This window comes from Mustela putorius, unplaced genomic scaffold (genome assembly GCF_011764305.1).
Source record: "Mustela putorius furo isolate JIRA1106 unplaced genomic scaffold, ASM1176430v1.1 tig00003853_pilon_pilon_pilon, whole genome shotgun sequence".
Classification (NCBI taxonomy): domain Eukaryota; kingdom Metazoa; phylum Chordata; class Mammalia; order Carnivora; family Mustelidae; genus Mustela; species Mustela putorius.
This window is the reverse complement of record NW_025422005.1, coordinates 14,661,509-14,681,664: the sequence shown is the minus strand read 5'-3', so window position 1 is coordinate 14,681,664 and position 20,156 is coordinate 14,661,509. Positions and strand designations below refer to the sequence as shown.

Below are 20,156 nucleotides of genomic sequence, written 5' to 3'. Positions count from 1 at the left end.
ATAATAACAATTCTTTGTTTTAAAGTGAAAAAGATCAGTCTAAAGAAAAGGAGAAGAAAGTGAAAAAAACAATACCTTCCTGGGCTACCCTTTCTGCCAGCCAGCTAGCCAGGGCCCAGAAACAAACACCGATGGCTTCCTCCCCACGTCCCAAGATGGATGCAATCCTAACTGAGGCCATTAAGGCAAGTTTTTATTACAAGCAGTTCATCTTAGATTTATTTTGTTCGTCTTTGGGTTATTTGAAAATGGCATATTCCTGTCCAGACATGAGAAATCTTGCTCTGCTTCCTTAAAGATACTTAAATAGAAGAAAGCCATTGTGAAGTTCATGTTTTATTTTTGTTTTTTAAGAAAATCACATTTGGTGAGCACTGTTAATTTTTTAATTCAGATTTATGAGAGCAAATATTTTTAACTTGAGTGTTTTGGTTAAATATAGATTTTTTTTCTCCCTAGTTTAATGGTTAAATATACTATTTATTTGGCGGCTGAACTTGTTAATTCATTCGACAAACATATTTAAGGACTAACTTCTGTGTATCTGTAATCCTGCTAAGGATATAGCAGAGAAGAAAACAAACAGGGTCATCTTTGCCCTTAAGAAGTCTGATTCTGACTGAGAGTAACTGAGTAGCATAGAGGATTTTTATTTTAAAAAGATACACTTTCTTTAGGTCCAATTCAAAGCTGAGTATCTAATACTGGTAATAGCTAGCTCACCTGAGCTCTAAGAAACCCTCTTAAAAACCTTACTACTTTGCTTCATCACCAGAAATTCTCTTTGCACAGTTTTATGACTTTGCTGTAATCCACTGACTCCCATTAGTTTACCAATAGCTTGCTTATTTTAATTTTTAAGGTTTATTTCTAATCTGACCTTGCCTTTTCTGTTTAAGTTTTTCTGGTTATGCTTACCTTGCTAATTTTGCATGATGAGATGATAATCTCACTAGTTCCTCTTACCATCTCATCATCCAAATTAACAAAATGCCCTCATTTTTAGGGACCTTGTTGCTAAGATCTCAGTCAAAATTAGGGATAAAAACCAGTGTAATCAGCAGTGGTATACAGAGGAAAGAGGAGCCTTGTGGTCATTCTCAGAATTTGAGAATGACACATGAACTGGGAAAGGGTTAGCCTTCAGACCTCTCCCTGTACTCTTTTTTTTTTTTTTTTTTTTTTAAAGATTTTATTTATTTGACAGACAGAGATCACAAGGAGGCAGAGAGACAAGCAGAGAGAAAGGGGGATGCAGACTCCCCGCTGAGCAGAGAGCCCAATGTGGGGCTCGATCCCAGGACCCCGAGATCATGACCTGAGCTGAAGGCAGAGGCTTTAACCCACTGAGCCACCCAGGAGCCCCTCCCTGTACTCTTTTAAGAGGGCTCTCAACTCCTTAAAACTTTCTTGGTCTAGATAGCTTGACTGTAGTGAGATCTCTTTTCTCTGTATATCCTTTCTTCCAGGATTTCATTCACTTCATGACCTCTCAGCCTAGATTTTGAAGAGCAGAGTTACAATGAGGTTGGAGAAGGGACTAAAATTTTAAAGTAGTGAAACAAAAAGAACAATATAATTAGGCTTGAAGAATAGTTTGAATCTGCACATATTTGTACAAATGAGGCTATGTGTGTGTGTGTGTGTTCCATGCAATGTAACAAATCATGATTTCAGACCACTGATACCATTTTGTGAATAAATAGGAGTCCTATCTGTTAGTTTGGTGCAGCATGAATTGTTTTAGCAATAGAGAGTTCTTTTCTGCTTGATTTTCTTTGTATTTTCTTAAAAGATTATGAGTAAACTTTAATGGGTTGTAATAGATCAAAGATTCTTGAAGTAGGTGAACCATATTAACACAACTTTGTTTTATGTTGTACAATTTTTCTTTATTGTCAAAGTTTATAAAGTAACATTCAACCAAGTCTTTATGCAATGAGAATTAATTGACACATTTAGTTTATAGACAAGGGCAACACAAAATTGGTGTACTAGCCGATTAGGTTGGTAACAGATGCTCTTTATGTAAAGTATGTGAAAAAAATTTGCCACCTTCGTGACGTAATGACCTATGTAAGTCTTCCATGGTCATTATTCAAATGGAGTATAGATAAATTGGATGGAAACAGAAGAGGGCATTTTAAGTCGCAGCCGAATGCCCTCATTGTTACCCAAAACTCTTCTTAGATTTTCCATCTGTAAACCGTTTTACGCCATTTATTCAGATTATCTTTATGTTCTCTGCTGACATTCACACAAAGTCTACAGAGAAACATTGGTCTTTGTATGCTTAAAGCTCATTCCATAAAATGAACCAGATCTATAATCCTACAAGTAATAAAAATGTTATGTTTTCTTCATTTTAATGCTGGAGATCTTTTAAATATAGAATAGAATTAAAATGGGAAGAGGTTCTTCCTTGACACACAGAATATCGTTCATATGTTATATTTTCTCTTTGCCTGTCTTGAAGTAAGTTAAAATTATTGTTGCAAAAAGATTGTATTTCTGTATTTTTCAACAGCCACGATGAACTGAAGTTACCTGAAAGACTACTTCTTTCTGCCATTTTTATCATCCTTTGTCAAGTTCACCTCCAAAATAATTTATTTTGAAAATGTGTCAGTTTTTCTGTCTAATGAAAAGCAGCTAGTATAAAGTAATGTGTATGGTTTGGTAAATCTGTTTTCTAGGCATGCTTCCAGAAGAGTGGTGCATCAGTTGTTGCTATTCGAAAATACATTATCCATAAGTACCCTTCTCTGGAGTTGGAGAGAAGGGGCTACCTCCTCAAACAAGCACTGAAAAGAGAATTAAATAGAGGTGTCATCAAACAGGTATTAAACAATTATTGGGGATGAGATCATTTCAGCATGTATTAACTATAAGTCCACAACATTTAGAGTTTTTGTGTTCTCTTTTGTAAATTAATATGACGATGAAATGCTTAAACTTTACCTATTTTTATTATTTGAGACAAGGTTTCAGAATCACGGGTGCTGGTTACCTTTGATAAGTTAACTGTTCTGGAGAGCAGAAGCATTATATAGTGTAATTATGATACATTACATTATGTATTATGATAGATGTAATCTGGTGCTCCTCGTACTTTTATAAATTTTAATTATCTATTTGTTTTTAGAGAGCACGCTACAGTCCATGAGCTAGGGGTGGGAGGAGGGAGGGGCAGAGTGAGCCAGAGTGAGAGAGAAGCGAGCACATGAGTGCAGAAGGGAGAAAATCTTAAGCAGACTCCATGCTGAGCACAGAGCCCTACACAAGGCTTGAGATCATGACCTGGTCATTTAAAAGACAGATCTCCAGCATTAAAATGAAGAAAACATAACATTTTTATTACTTGTAGGATTATAGATCTGGTTCATTTTATGGATTGAGCTTTAAGCATACAAAGACCAATGTTTAAGCATACAAAGACCAATAGATAACTATTCCCATGTGCAGTAATAATCACTAATGGGCGATCTGGGAAGCACTGAGCCACCCAGGTGCCCCATAATTAGATTTTCTTTGGGGGCCACTTATGCTTGAGATCACCTAGTACTGAAGATGAGAGCTAGAATTACAGAATCATTTTCTTGGAGCAGCAAAAAAGAATTATTCTTGCCCCGTGTTTGTTAGTTTTAAAGCCGAAGTTATGTAACTAGACTTGTTACTGTTAATGTATTTGTAAATATGTTTACTTTAACTTAATTTTAAAGCTTGTTAGGAGCTCAGAGAAGCCTGAGTAAATTGAGACTGGTCTAAAACCAATATTGATTTCAGACCTAAATCTATGTAATTTTGCATAGTACATAAAAATACTGCTTAGAATAATAAAAATTTAAAGTTGGAATGGACTTTATCTTAAATCCTCTTCATAGGTCCAGTAATCACAATCCGATGGTAGTGGCAGAAATGGTCAGAGGACCTAGTTAACTGCATTCCATGAGTCGTGTTGCCTTTCTTACACCTTTCTGCGCAGTTTGATTAATACAGAATTCTGTGCCACTCAGGCATTTACATTGCGATTAGGAACTTTCAAGAACTACTTTATTCCACAAATATATATTGTTCCTGTGTGCCGGGTTCTTAGCGGCCCATCAGTGAGTAAAACAGATTCCTGCTGTGGAGCTAATGTTACAGCTTTCTCAGAATGTTGTATAACGATAATTGTATGGCCTTCAAAACAGTCACTGATTAAAAGGTATTATCTAACCAATGTAATTAGAATCAAACACTTGTCCTCTACCATAGCATATGTCAGCACAGTTTATGAGCTGCCTTTGTGGTGGGGGTTTTTTTGTGTTTTTTTTTTTTTTTTTTTATGAAATATAGTTTATGACCTATTCTTGCCTCGTAGGCTGACCTCAGTTTGATGCTTAAACAACAGTTTATAGGCTGAAAGCATTTCAGCTTGATTGCTACATTCATAGTAGCACAAATAAAGCTAAGGTGTGGAGGACTCAGGTTAGTGCCAATCAGCTTTAAAGTTCTATGAAAGTGCTTTGTAAACTGTGGAAATATGTGGTAAGACTTACACATACCATATGGGGTGGCTAAGAATTAATCAGATAACTATTCCCATGTGCAGTAATAATCACTAATGGGCGATCTGGGAAGCACTGTAGTTTGAGATCAGCAGGCTGTAAACTTTTGCCAAGAATGATCTTCCTTTCAAGACAGAGATTTTCTTATTATCCCTAAGAGATTGTCCGCCCCTCCCTTTTTTAAAAGATTTTATTTATTTATTTGACAGAGATCACAAGTAGGCCGAGCGCAGGCAGAGAGGGGTGGGGAAGCAGGCTCCTCGCTGAGCAGAGAGTCCGATGCGGGGCTCGATCCCAGGACCCTGGGACCATGACCTGAGTTGAAGGCAGAGGCTTAATCCACTGAGCCACCCAGATGCCCCAAGATTGTCCCTTCTTTCATAGTACTTTTTTGGGGGGTGTAAAGCTCGTAGACTATCTAACCTGGTATCACAATAGCATTCTTCCCAGTTTTGTAAATGAGGAAACAAAAGCTCAGAGACTTTAGGGGGTTTTCCAATACTAAATGGCTAGATGGTAACTGTAAAAAGGATTCAATCCCAAGTCTTTCAGTCTGTCCATTGTTCTTTTTTCTCTGAAGGGTTGAGCAGTACTGTACATTAGTTCTTATAGTACCATGCCCTGTACTTTGGGTAGTATAAAGTTATAAATATTAATAACACAGTAACTTAAAAATATTGATTATTGCAACTGTAATTACTTTACCTTAGGTAAAAGGAAAAGGTGCTTCTGGGAGTTTTATTGTGGTCCAAAAATCAAGAAAAACACCTCAGAAATCCAGAAACAGAAAGGTAAGAAGTCTCTACCACAGTTTGAGCTCTGTAAAACTATTTCTTCCACTAGACATAACAGCACTGATTGAGTGTTCCCTGTGGGCCAGCACTGTGCCGAGTGTAGCCTTTTTCCTAAGGCCTAGAGAGGTTGTAAATGATTTGCTCACTATTGGCCAGCTAATGAATAGAAAACAGGCAGTGTGTAAATCCAAGCACTCCAGCCCCAGAGCCCATGCACTTAACTGCCAGGTGGTGAATTATGGGCAACTGTATGAATTATATTCCCTTTATTGAAATATGAAATGTTAAACTAAAAGGGCATATGAGTATATCTTTACCCAATATTAGACCCCAAAACTATACCCAGAGCCTTTTTGTTTTTGTTTTTCTTTTTCTCTTTTTTTTCCTTTTCTTCTTTGTGCATACTAACACTTCTGTTCTTTGAGATACATATTTTCATTTATGGAAAGTATTTGTACTATAATAAAGTAAAATATGTAGTATTTCCTCTATGTCAGTAACTGAAATCATGACTATTTCTCTGTGTCTGTGTTTTTGCAACTTTTTTTGTACTTTTTTTCTAAAACTTTGAATGAAATAAACTCTTCACAGAGCTTTTTGGTGCCGTGTGCTCCTTTTCATTCTTTGTTATTGAAGGCTAAGGATAAACTAGGACCTTTAATTAAAGTCTACAATTTCTTTTTCTTTCTTCCTTTCTTTTTTTTTTAAGAGAGGGAGAAGGAGAGGGAGAATCTTAAGCAGGCTCCACACCCAGTGCAGAGCCCGGTCTGGGGCTTGCTCTCACAACCCTGATCATGACCTGAGCTGAAATCAGGAGTCGGATGCTTCACTGACTGAGACACTGGGGCACCCCTCTTTTCATATTTATACATATTTTAACTCTCAATCTGAAGTTCTTATCTCAAATAAGTTGCCACAAAAGTGCCATTATACTACCCCTGTGGTATATTTATTTGAATGTGGGAAAAAGTGATAGTATTCTACAATTGATTTAGCAGTCAATTTAGGTAAGCCCTTGAGTTGAATATAGAAGCATTCGAACAGAGAACTCCATATTCTGTAATGATGATAATTTTTGATATTATATTTCAGAACAGAAACTCTGCAGTGGATCCAGAACCACAAGTAAAGTTGGAGGATATTCTCCCATTGGCCTTTACTCGCCTTTGTGAACCTAAAGAAGCTTCCTACAGTCTCATCAGGAAATACGTGTCTCAGTATTACCCTAAACTTAGAGTGGACATCAGGTATGAGCTGTTTGCCTAGACTTCAAAATACAGATGTCTGTGTTATTCCCTTAGCTCCTTTCTCATGAGAAAGAAGAAAGAGTAAATATTCAAGAGGGAGAAAATTTAGGGGCACCTGGGTGGCTCAGTCTGCCTTCGGCTCAGGTGATGATATCAGGGTCCTGGGATTGAAATCCCCATTAGGCTTCTTTCTTGTCAGAAAGCCTGCTTCTCCCTCTGCCTGTTGTTCCCCCCGCTTGTTAGCCTGTGTACACGCTCTCTCCTTCTGTCTTTCAGTATCTCTCTCTCTTACAGATAAATAAATCTTTAAAAATAAAAATGAATGCTTAGGTTGACTTTAACATTCCAGCTCTTGTGAATAATGCTGCTCTATGCTCTCTGACTAGAGATGTACTAACATCTCTTTAAAATCCTGCTTTCAGTGCTTAAGGGTCTATACGTAAGAGTGGAATTCCTAGATGATGCAATAATTCCAGTTTTTGTTTTTGTTTTTTTTTTTTTTTTTTGAGAAACTGCCATACTATTTTACATAGCGGCTGTATCATTTTACATTCCAGCCAACAGTGCACAAAGGTTCTGATTTTTCCATGTCCTCACCAACCCCTGTTTTTCTGGTATTTTGATATTAGTTATCCTCAGTTGGTATGAGGTGATTGGTGTATGCTCTATTTTTTATTTAGAGTTTGAAATGTAAGAGAATTCGGGTTTCTAAAAACCTCTACAGAGACAGTACTGTCTTTGTCATTTAAACATTTAAGGTAGAGTTCTGGGAGAATTTTGGTAGTAATTCATTTCTTAAAAATTTGCTACTTAAAAATATGTAGAATGATAATTTAGACTGTCACATGTGCTAATCTGTGGTTTCATGCAGACGTATTGTTTAAATTTATAATTCACAGTTTGTGTTTTAAGTGTGTTTATGTGAGATCTTTGTTATATGACTTTTAGGGAATTGTCTTCCAGTACAGAGTCATTTCTGTGATTTCTGTCTTGCATGCACATTGTCCTATACTGTTTAGCTCCAGTATGTACTTGCATTACTGAGGCCTGCGATTAGAATTGCTGTAGTTTCAATCCAGACGCCACATTTTCAGAAAACCACTTCGTGATCTTCAGAGTGCCCAATTAAAGAGTCAATGAAATGGTACAAAAGAAAAGGGAATCATAGAAGCACTAAGTTTGAAATTAATATCCTGATTTTTTCATGCTTTTTCTGCTGAGTATGACCCACAGATAGAGCTTTGAGCTAGAAATGCGTGTATGATGCATTTAAAGATGGAAACACATTTCACGTTCATTGCTCTTTACTCTCTGGTGATTAGAGACCTTATCACCTCCCAGCTTTTTTCTTTTCTTACCTTACTGCTCTTCTCACAGGAAACAGGTTGTTGCTAGCAGCAGAACTTCACCCCACGTCCAATCTTCAGGAACATTTCTCGTCATCGTCTTATTTTGAGCAAAATTTGTCTGATCATAGATGGGTTACCAACCCATAATGGTAACAAACCTGAAGATCTTTATGACATTATTAATGATAACTTTTTTTTTTTTTTTAGGATTTTATTTATTTGAGAAAGAGAGAGAGAGAATGAGAGGGGAGAAGGTCATCCCTTACCTTTGGTTCTGGGAGCTGAGAGCCTGATGTGGGTCTCAATCCTGGGATTCCAGGAGCCGAAGACAGTCGCTTAACCAACTGAGCCACCCAGGCACCCGATAACTTTTTCTTTTGAAACCCTTTTTCATTTTACTGTTGTGACACCATAATGATTTTGTCTCTGACTGTAGTGGAATCTTGTCATACATACAATTAACATGACAATTTAGTTGTACTTAGACTTGGTCAAACAAAAGAGCAAAAAAAATGCAGTTTTATTTCATTTTATTTTAAAGATTTTTAAAATTTATTTGACAGAGAGATCACAAGTAGGCAGAGAGGCGGGGCGGGGGGGGGGAAGCAGGCCCCCTGCTGAGCAGAGAGCCCATTTCAGGGCTCAATCCTAGGACCCCGAGATCATTATCTGAGCCAAAGGCAGAGGCTTAACACACTGAGCCACCCAGGTGCCCTAAAAATGCAGTTTTAAAGTACAAGTTATTTGTACTTGATGTCTACAGTTTTTCCCCTCCTGCCCTTTTTTGTTTTTAATTTTATGTATTCTTCTTAAATAAGTTCTACACCCAGTGTGAGGCTTGAACTCACAACCCTGAGATCATGCCCCCGACTTGTATGCTCTATTGACTGAGCCTGCCAGGCACTCCTTTCCCCTCTTACTTTTTTTTAAAAGATTTTATTTATTTGACAGAGAGCGAAAGAGGGAACACAGCAGGGCGGGGGTAGGGGGGTGGTGAGGAAGGGAGAAGCAGGCTTCCTGCTGAGTAAAGAGCCCAGTGCAGGGCTTGATCCGAGGACCCTGTGCCCTGTGATGATGACCTGAGCTGAAGGCAGACGCTTAACGACTGAGCCACCAGGCGCCCTTCCCCTCCTGCCTTATTTTGAACCCACTTTTGTCACACTTCACTCTCAGCCATCGTACCTGAAATACTTTTTCCTGTCAGTGTCACAGGTGATGTCCATGTTGTAAATTTTAGTAGTCCATTCATAGTCCTTAATTTACTTGCTGGTCTTTCACTGGCATTGACTTAGCGCATTCACGAGCTCCTCTCCTTCCTTCCTTTACTTTACTTGCCTTCTAGGACAGCCTGTCTTCCTGATTTTCTTCCAACTTCACTACCCATTCTTTCTCAGTCTCCTAAGGATTAGATTGTAGGTTTCTTGTCTTTTTTTTGTTTTTGTTTTTAGTTGTTTGGTTTCTGTTTTGTTTAGTGTTTTTGTTTTTGTTTTTTAGTGATCTCTATACCCAATAGGGAGTTCAGACTCCTGATGCTGGGATCAAGAGTCTCAGGCTCTTCTGACTGAGCTAGCTAGCCAGGCTTCCTTCTTGTCTTTTTTATCCACATTCGCTTGGTAACAGCTTTTTACTGTCAAAGCTGTACACTACTAATTCACAGATATATAAATCTAGCCCATACCTCCCTCCTGGCTGCACATTCACAGAGACAGATGCTTATTTCCTGTCACTACTTGAGCGTTTCTAACTTCACATGTTCAGAACTGAGCTCTTGAACCCCTCCCCAAAAAGTTTTGTGTCTTCCGTATCTTCTCCACCTCGGTTAATGGCGACATCATCTTTCTAGCTGCTGAAGCCAGAAACATTGCTTTTATGATAGTCTCTTCCATTTATTCCACACCTCCATCTAATCTGTAAGCAATTACTTTGGCTTTGGCTTTAAGATACTACTATAAACAGACCTCCTCTCATTACCTCCAGTGTACTGCTCTCTTCCAAGCCACCATTGTCTCTAACTTGTATTACAGCAATAACTTCCTAACTGCGCCTCTCATGCTCCCTCCCCTTCAGTGTCTTCTTAGCATAGCAATGAGAGTGGGACTTGTAGAAATATAAGATAGATCATATCCCCTTGCCACTCTACCTTCGAGTGGCTTCCCAACTTCCACATAATTAAAGCCAGAGTCTCTGGAAACAGTATACAAGACACTACACTCCATTGCATCTCTGACCAAACCACCATTACCCTTCTCTCACTTAACTGGCATCAGAGTCTGCATGCTTGCTCTTCCCTTTGCCTGGATGGTTTCCCCCATAATCCACTTGGCCTTCACTACCCTCAAGTTTTACTCATGTCATCGTTAGAGTGCCTTGACTCTCCCATGGTCGCCTTCCCTTTTTTTTTTTTTAAATCATTTTATTTTGGAAACTTACAAACCTACACATAAATGCAGTGAGAACAAAACCATCATACTAACATTATTTAAGTTCTTAACATCTAATGTGCAGGCCATGTTCAGTGTCCTCCAAGATGACTTTTTGTAGTTTTGTTGCAGTCAATATCCAGCCATGGCCCAGGCGCTGCATTTTATTGATGGAACCACCGAAAATACATCTGCAGCCCTTCCCTTCTCTCCCAGGATTCAGAATTCTACTTCTCTGAAGCTTTATTTTTCTCCATACCACTCATCACTTTCTAACATATGCTATATCTGCATATGTTAGAAAGTAGAAAGACTACTTTCTAAAATTACCTGCCTACCCCATTAAAATGTCAGAATCCTGAAGGCCAGGATTTTTATTTAAATTGTTCACTTCTGTTTCCTCTAAGCCTAACACATAGTAGATGCTCAGTAAATATTAGTTGAATGAGTGAATAAATGAATGAATATGGGCTTTTCACCTGGCCAGTCCACAAGGAGCCTGTGTCCTGGAGCATGTGAAATGAGGTGTGAATTTCTTCTCCCATATATCTAGAGGCTGTAAGAGCACAGACTTCGTAACCAGACCCCTTAGGTTTAAATCCTGATTCTGTCATTTTCTAGCTTTGTATCACTAATTAAGTTATCCCTTTGTGTCTCAGTTTCCTCATTGATAAGCAGTGTATTGATAAGGTCGTTAGGAGGCTCAAATCTCTAGCACATGTTAAACTCTTAGAACAGTGCCTGGCATATAGGTAGTGCTCAACTCATGTTAATATTTTTAGCCTCAGTTCCAGCATCATTCTTACCGTATGAGCATTACACTGTGCTAAATATGATTCTAATATTTGAGGAGTATTTTTTAGGGGCGCCTGGGTGGCTCAGTCAGTTAAGCTTCCCACTTTTAATTGCTGTTGAGATCATGAGATCAGGGTTGTGAGATCAAGCCCCATGTGGGGCTCCGTGCTGGGTGTGGGGACTGCCTAAGATTCTCTTCTCCCTCTCTGCCTCTCCCCACCCCCCATTCTCTCTCTCTAAAAAACCTTAAATTTGGGAGCATCTAGGTGGCTCAATCATTAAGTGTTTGCCTTCAGCTCAGGTCATGATACCAGGGTCCTGGGATCGAGCCCCACATCGGGCTCCCTGCTCAGCGAGAAGCCTACTTCTCCCTCTCCCACTCCCCTTGCTTCTGTTCCCTCTCTTGCGGTCTCTGTCAAATAAATAAATCTTTGAAAAAAAAATTAAAATTTAGGGGCGCCTGGATGGCTCAGTGGGCGCCTCTGCCTTCGGCTCAGGTCATGGTCTCAGGGTCCTGGGATTAAGCCTCTCATCAGGCTCTCTGCTCAGCGGAAAGCCTGCTTACCCTTCTCTCTCTGCTTGCTTGTGATCTCTGTCTGTCAAATAAATAAGATCTTTAAAAATATATAAATTTTAGGGGCGCCTGGGTGGCTCAGTGGGTTAAGCCGCTGCCTTCGGCTCAGGTCATGATCTCAGGGTCCTGGGATCCAGTCCCACATCGGGCTCTCTGCTCAGCAGGGAGCCTGCTTCCTCCTTTCTCTCTGCCTGCCTCTGCCTACTTGTGATCTCTGTCTGTCAAATAAAGAAAATTTTAAAATATATATATATATATATATATATATATATAAATTTTAAGACAGTGTTTTTTATATAATATGTAAGTCACCTCTTTAATTTGGTAGCAATGATTTTTTGTAACTCTAAATTAAAAACTGGGTATGTGGGGTTTACAGAGATTTGGGGTTTATTCTAGGAAAGTACCTTTAGAACGTTCAAGGGTAGAGGCTCAGTTAGTCAAGTGTCATGGTCCCTTCAGCTCAGGTCACGATCCCAGGGTTCTGGGATTGAGCCCTCCTTTGGGCTCCCTGCTCAGCAGAGAGCCTGCTTCTCCCTCTCCCTCTGTTGTTCCCCATTTGTACATGCACACACCCTCTCTCACTCTGTTAAATAAAATTTTTAAAAACTTTCCAAGGCATTAGGAATCATTCTGTCTGGTATAAATTCATACTGTCTTTTTGATTTTTTTTTTCTGCCACCAGAATAAGAAAATAGCACAAGATTTTGTTGTATGCCCTATACTTTTCTCTAAACTTTTTAATTTAGAGAATAATTTAGAAGGGTAAATTTAGAGAATTAATTTAGAAGGGTCTTTGGTGACCCCTCTTAACATTTTCAGCACTCAATTTCAAGAGTTTTTTGATGTTCTTAATTCCATTTATGGATTTTTTTTTTTTTAAAGATTTTATTTATTTGAGAGAGCACAAGAGAGGGTGAGGACAAGCAGGGAGGAAGGGCAGAAGGAGAGAGAGAAGCAGTTTCCCCGCTGAGCAGGGATTTGATGCAGGACTTGATCCCAAGACACTGGGATCATGACCCAAGCTGAAGACAGACACTTAACAGACTGAGCCACCCAGGCGCCCCATTAATGCATTTCTACCAGACTGATGGTAACTTTTCTTAAGATTTTTATTTATTTATTTAATTGACAGAGACAGTGAGAGAGGGAACAGAGGCAGGGGGAGTGGGAGAGGGAGAAGCAGGCTTCCCTCCGAATAGGGAGCCCGATGTGGGGCTTGATCCCAGGACACGGGGTTCAGGGTTCATGACCGGAGCTGAAGGCAGACTCTTAATGACTAAGCCATGCAGGCATCCCTGATGTAACTTTCTTACTCAGATGCTTACAACTCAGAATCCTTGATGCTGCCAGCTGCATTTTTGTATTCCATCCCTTACCTTTGGTTCTCTCTGTGCATGGCTTTCATTTTTATATCCCTCAATGCAGACTGATTTTTTCCAGTTGAAAAATATGGCTATCAGCAGTCACCCATTATTCCCTGCTTCTAATTAAAGTGGTATAATGATCTAATTAAGAACAAAACTTGAGGGCGCCTGGGTGGCTCGGTGGGTAAGCCGCTGCCTTCGGCTCAGGTCATGATCTCAGGGTCCTGGGATCAAGTCCCGCATCGGGCTCTCTGCTCAGCAGGAGCCTGCTTCCTCCTCTCTCTCTCTGCCTGCCTCTCTGCCTACTTGTGATCTCTCTCTGTCAAATAAATAAATAAAATCTTAAAAAAAAAAAAAGAACAAAACTTGTTATAATAATAAAAAGTCCCTTAAAGGTATATAGCACTTCATAGTATAAAACACTTTTGTTTACACTGTTTTCCATAATTCTTAAAATAGACTTAAAAATACATATCCCAACACCAATTTTCCTTACCTGGGGTTACCTGACTGTTCACTGGTAAAGCCAGAACTTTTATTTTGTTTTTCAGTTTCATACTTCCTGCTTTTTCCACTGTTCTGGGTGTCTTTTATTGGAAAATGCAAGCATAGCATAGTGAGCAAGATTGTAGAATCTGGAATCAGATTATCTAAATTTGTAACTGGATCTTCCACTGCCTAGCTCTGTGACCTTGGAGAAATGACTTCTGTGTCACTCAGCTTTTCCCCATCAGTAAAGTAGGGCAGTAATAGTACCTGTTTCTTGGATTTGTTGTATTTTCTAGTTTATTCCATGCAAATAAAGCGTTTCAGATAGCACTTGGCATCTTAGTAAGTGCAGAATGGTGTGATACAGGCTATAGAATTTTTCAGAACAAGGATCTGTGCCTGCAAATTAGCGGTAAGTTAAAGAGATGGGGCTTGATCAGATCTGGAAGAAAGTAGAATTTTTTTTTTTTTAAGATTTTATTTATTTGTCAGGGGAGAGAGAGTGCGCATAAGCAGGGGGAGCTGCATTCAAAGGGAAAAGTAGGCTCCCCACTAAGCAAGGAGGCTGATGCAGGACTCCATCCCAGGACGCTAGGACCATGACCTGAGCCAAAGGCAGACGCTTAATTGATATGAGCCACGAAGGTGTCCCAGGGGTGTAGAATTTAGATGGATGGTGGAGTGGGGAAGGCATTCTTAAAGGAGCCTCGTGAGACCATTGCAGGAGGAGTTGGCATTCTTTTTTGATAACTAAAGGGTCTGACTGCATCTAGACTAATAAAAAGTGGGATTACGTCATGGAAGGCTTTGAAGCTGGGTTGAGGCATTAGGACCCTGACATCTCATCAGTTGAGTAACATCATAAAGGTGGCCTTCGTAGGTGTGTTGACCTAATAGTGATATGCATTGTGAAAACAGCACAGTGCCCAGAAGGGAGGGGATGGTAGGTGGTACTAAGATTATGGCAGTGGTGAAAGAATGGGCCATTCTGAGATTTTTCTTTTTTTTAAGATTTTATTTATTTATTTATTTGACAGAGATCACAAGTAGGCAGAGAGGCAGGCAGAGGAAGAGGGGGAAGCAGTCTCCCCACTGAGCAGGGAGCCCCACACAGGGCTCGATCCCAGGACCCTGAGATCATGACCCAAGCCAAAGGCGGAGGCTTAACCTAGTAAGCCACCCAGGTGCCCCTTGAATGGGACCTTTAAACATACCCATGCTTTGCTTGATTACATGGTTTGGTTGCCACTGTTGTTGATGAAAATAAATGGAGGGTGTTTGGAGTGTCTTGAAGTTCAGAAATTGGTTGTATATGGTATATGGTTCTGTGTATCTGGGTAGTGACTTCTTTGCTCAAAGAAAAAAGAATGCCACTTGTGTTAAGGGTGCCAGTACTTTATATTATCGTCCTTTTTTTTTTTTTTAAGATTTTATTTATTTATTTAACAGAGAGAGAGAAATCACAAGTAGACAGAGAGGGAGAGCTGAGAGAGAGGGGGAAGCAGGCTCCCTGCTAAGCAGAGAGCCTGACATGGGGCTCGATCCCAGGACCGTGAGATCATGACCTGAGCTGAAGGCAGAGGCTTAACCCACTGAGCCACCCAGGTGCCCCTCTTATTGTCCATTTTAACAAAGTAGCATGTATAATAAGAATTAGAACACAGTTCAGGGAATAACCCTGGATTTGTTTCTTCAAATCTCTCCTTCATTGATGTATTGATTGCTATTCTTTTGTTTTCTCTACAGGCCTCAGCTGTTGAAGAATGCTCTTCAGAGAGCAGTAGAGAGAGGCCAGTTAGAACAAATAACTGGCAAAGGTGCTTCTGGGACATTCCAGGTTAGAGGCTGAAAAGGATTGTAGAGAAGTGGTTCTCAGAAGTTTGATTTCAGGACCTCCTTACTCTCTAAAAATTTGAGGACCCCAAGAGGTTTTTTTTTTATGTGGGTTATATCTCAATATTTATGGTATTAGAAATTAAAACTGAAGGAAATTTTAAATATTAAATTAAAAATTTTTTTTTCACATTAACATAAATGATAAAATTTTTTGTGAAAAATAACTATATTTGCCAAAACAAAAAAATTGAATGAGAGGAGAAGAAAGGTACTGTTTATTAAAAACTTGCAAAAGTCTTTAATATCTTGGTAAAGAGAAGACAGCTGGTATCTATCTTTTCAACACATTTTGGGTTGTATCTGAAGAAAATTCACCACACATAGTAATATAGTTAGAAAAGTGTGGAGTATCAGATAATTTTTAAATAGTTGTGGACATTATTATTTGATCCTATATGAAAACTCAACAGATGATAATTTTAAAAATATATATTTATTTATTAGAGAGCTGTTGAGCATGTAGGGGGTGAGGGACAGGGAGGGAGGGTGAGGGACAAGTAGACATCTCACTGAGTGCAAAGCCCCACCCACGGCTCAGATCTCACCACTCTTGAGGTCATGACCTGAGCTAAAACCAAAAGTTGGAACAAATGATAATTTTTAATAGCTTTATTGAAGTATGGTTTATATATCATAAAATACATTTATTTTTTTATTATTTTAAAATATTTATTTATTTGACAAAAATCACAAGTAGGCAGAGAGGCAGGCAGAGAGAGCGGGGGAAGCAGGCTTAATAGTCCTTAACTCACTGAGCCACCCAGGCACCCCTTTATTATTATTTTTTTTTTAAGATTTTATTTATTCATTTATTTGAGAGAGATCACAAGCAGGCAGAGAGGCAGGCAGAGAGAGAGCAGGAAGCAGGCTCCCCGCTGAGCAGAGCGCCCGATTTGGGGCTCCATCCCAGGACCCTGAGATCATGACCCGAGCTGAAGGCAGAGGCTTTAACCCACTGAGCCACCCAGGTGCCCCAAAATACGTTTATTTTAAATTATGATTTATAGTTTTTAGTGATTTTTAGTAAATTTGCAAAGTCGTGCAGCCATCACCACAATCCAGTTTTAGAACATTTTCCTCACCCAGAAAGCTCTCTTGTGCCCATTTGGAGTGTCTACCCATTCTCATTCTCAGCCAACCCACTAATGGACTTTCTCTTTATATAGAGTTGCCTTTTCTACATGTTTCATATGGATAGAGTCATACAAGATGTGGCTTTTGTGTCTGGCTTCTTTCACTTAGCATAGTCTTGTTTGAGCCTTGTCCTTGTTGCAGCATGAATCCGTGCCTTCATTCCTTTGTCCTGCCGCATGCTATCTCGCTGTATGAATCTAACACTCTCTGTTTATTCACAAGTTGATGAAAATTGGGGTTATTTCCACTGTTTTTACTCTTCTGAGTAATGTTGCCAATGAGCATTTACATCTCAATCTTTTGTTCAGACACATGTTTCTGTTTCACATGGATACATAACTAGGAGTGTGGACTTGCTGGACTGTATGGTAAATTTATGTTGTAGGAAACTCCCAGAGTGACTGCATTATTTTACATTCCCACCAACAAAGTGTAAGGTTTCTAATTTCTCCATATCTTCGCAAACACTTGTTGCTATCTTTTTAAAATGCTAGCCATACTGGTGGATAGAGAGTGTCATTTCATTGTGGTCTGGGTTAGCCTTTCCCTCATGATTGCTGATGTTGACCATCTTCTCATGTGCTTAATGGACATTTATTTATCTTTTCTGGTAAAATGTCTCTTTAATTACTTTTCCTGTTTTTACAGTTGGATTATTTATCTTACTGAGATGCAAAAGTTATGTAACTAGATATAAGTTCCTCACTAGATATATGATTTGCAAATATTTTCTCTTACTCTGTGGTCTATGCTTTCACTTTCCTAATGGTGTCTTTTGACATGCAAAAGTATTTAATTTTGATGAAAGCCAGATGATCATTTTTTAAAATTGCCTCTGCTGTTGGTGTTGTTGTTAATAAATCATCACCTAACTTATGATCACAAGATTTACTACCATGTTTTTTTTTAAAATAGTTTCAGCTCTTGCATTTAGGCCTATCCATTTTGAATTTTATTTGTGGTATGAGGTGAGGATATAAATATTTATGTTCTTGCATGGGGATATCCATTTGTCCTAACATTATTTATTGAAAAGACTGTCCTTTGCCCACTGAATTACCTTGGCATTTTTACTAAAAAAAAAAAAAAAATGACTGTAAATGGTAAGGGTTTATTTCTGAACTGTAAATTTTGTCCCATTGATCTACATGTGAATTCTTTTTTTTTTTATATTTTATTTACTTATTTAAAAGAGAGATAGCAAGAGAGAGCATGAACCAGAGGGAGGCGGAGAACCGATGTGGGTCTTGATCCCAGGACCCTGGGCTCATGACCTGGCTGAAAGCAGTCACCTAACTGACTGAGCCATCCAGGCATCCCTATAAGTGAATTCTTTTGCCAGGGTCACACTGTCTTGATGACTATAGCTTTGAAAACTTTGCAGTAAGTTTTGATACTGGGAAATGTTAAAATGTAGTTAAAAAAAAATGTTTTGATTATTCTGGGTCTTATGCATTTCTATATGAATTTTAGGATCATTTGTCAATTTTCACAAAGCTAGCTAGGATTTTGGTAGAGATTGCATTGAACCTGTTTGAGAAGAATCATTATCCTTTTATAATACTGATTTTTCCAGTTCATGAACACTGTCTTTTTGTTTATTCAGAGCTTTAATTTTTCCAGCAGCATTTTTTAGTATAAAGATCTTAGATTTCTTTCCTTGAGTTTGTTCCTAAGTATTTTATTCTTTTTCCATGTTATTGTGAATGGAAATACTTTCACTTCTGGATATTGCTAGTCTGTGGAAATACAATTGATTTGTCTATTGATTTTATATTAATTCAACTTCGCTGAACTCATTTACTAGTTCTAGTAAGTTTTCTTGTAGGCTCCTTAGGGTTTTTTGTGGACTCCCTGGGATATTCTACATACAGAGTCATATTGTTTGCAGATAAAGACAGTTTTACTTCTACCTTTCCAATCTAGATGTTTTGTTTTGCTTTTTTCTTGCCTAATTGTACTGGCTAGAACCTCCAGGACAGTGATGAGAGCAGACATCCTTATCTTGTTCCCCATTTTAGAGGGAAAAACATCAAGTCTTCCACCACTAAGTTAGCTGTAGGTTTTTCATAGATGCCTCTTACCAAGTTGAGAAAATATTTTCCTCTATTACTTGTTTGCTGGGAGTTTTTATTGTGAACAGCTGTTGGGTTTGTCAGATGATTTTTCTGTGTCTCTTGAGATGGTCATGTGGTTTTTGTTCTTTATCCTGTTAATATCATGTATTATATTAACTGATTTTGTAGTAATTCCTTAAAGGTTAGTTGCCATGTAGAACCTGAGACCATATGAGTGAAATTTTTATTCTTGCCCTTAAAATCATTTGGTCTTGAACTTGGAGTGGGATCTTCTAACCATAGTTTCATAACAGGATCATTTGGAAAATAGTGGTTCACTGAATTATGTAGCTTATTAAAATATTATCACATTTAATCAAATAATAACAAAAGTAACATTATATTACCTGCTGACCTCATCAGAACAATATTTAAGTACTGGAAAATTAACAGGCTCACCATGGTATAAATACAAGTGTTCTGTGGTTTAAAATTTTTCTTTAAAATTGCTTTTTTTTTTATTGCTTTTTAGAGGCACCTGGGTGGCTCAGTTGGTTAAGCAACTGCCTTCGGCTCAGGTCATGATCTTGGAGTCCCAGGATCGAGTCCCACATCAGGCTCCCTGCTCGGTGGGGAGTCTGCTCTCCCTCTGACCTCTCCACTGTCACACACTATCTCTCTCTTTCAAATAAATAAATTTTTTTTAAAAACTGCTTTTCATGCTTGGTAACAAATATTGCTAGTTTTCCTTGGAGGAAGGAGACACTTATTTAATACATTTTCAAGAAAATATCTACCAGGATCCCAAGTCCTGAATAACTATAATTTATCTGTTTGTTGTTCCATCAAGTAAAAAAGGGTGTTTCATGAGTAATGGAGCTAGTTCAGCTCACAGCTCAGTCGCTGAAGGTGCTTGTCCTTGAGACCACTGTCATACCTCCAATGCAGCTGATAGGCTTTATGTGTTCTCCCATCTCATCCCATAAAATAGCAAATAGAGTGCACTGTGGTTGAGATTCAATAAAATAATTTTTGCTACTTCATCAAAGGCATTCCTACGTGAAATTGACTTTTTATTATTTTTTTAAACACAGTGCATAGCAATAAAGACTACAGTAACTGTTGGTACATTTTTTGTCTCCTCCTTGATTTGTGGTAAGGTGGCAACTGTTTTACCCACCATTAGTGCAAATGTCACCACAGCAAAAAAGGCACATCACATCTTAGTAGTATTATGAAAATTGTTTTGACCTTACACATCCTCTGAAAGAGTCTCAGGAACCCCGGAGAATTTGTAGACTGCTCTTTGAGAATCTCACTTGTAGACCATATCTGAGTTTCTCCTTTTACCCTTTTTGATTATTGGTGCTGATCTTTGTTCCCCATCCTTTTGTCCTTGGAATATGCTATGTAATTTTCTGTTGTATGATACCCTAAATAGTTATTAAACTTTTCCTTTGCTGTTTTCTTTGGAGGATTAAAAA

At 38.6% G+C, this 20,156-nt stretch overlaps 1 protein-coding gene across 10 annotated transcripts in view; it reads left to right on the top strand.

The window, feature by feature from the left end:
• The window catches only part of HP1BP3 (heterochromatin protein 1 binding protein 3), a 37,969-nt gene that overhangs the window by 10,970 nt on the left and 6,843 nt on the right, over window positions 1-20,156 (top strand). For all 10 annotated transcript variants that reach the window (XM_045063880.1, XM_045063878.1, XM_045063883.1 and 7 more), the window contains 5 exons: window positions 26-185; window positions 2,697-2,840; window positions 5,261-5,341; window positions 6,437-6,591; window positions 15,332-15,422. In XM_045063880.1, coding sequence (XP_044919815.1) covers window positions 26-185; window positions 2,697-2,840; window positions 5,261-5,341; window positions 6,437-6,591; window positions 15,332-15,422 — 631 coding nt within the window. The remainder of the gene's footprint in view (window positions 1-25; window positions 186-2,696; window positions 2,841-5,260; window positions 5,342-6,436; window positions 6,592-15,331; window positions 15,423-20,156) is intronic.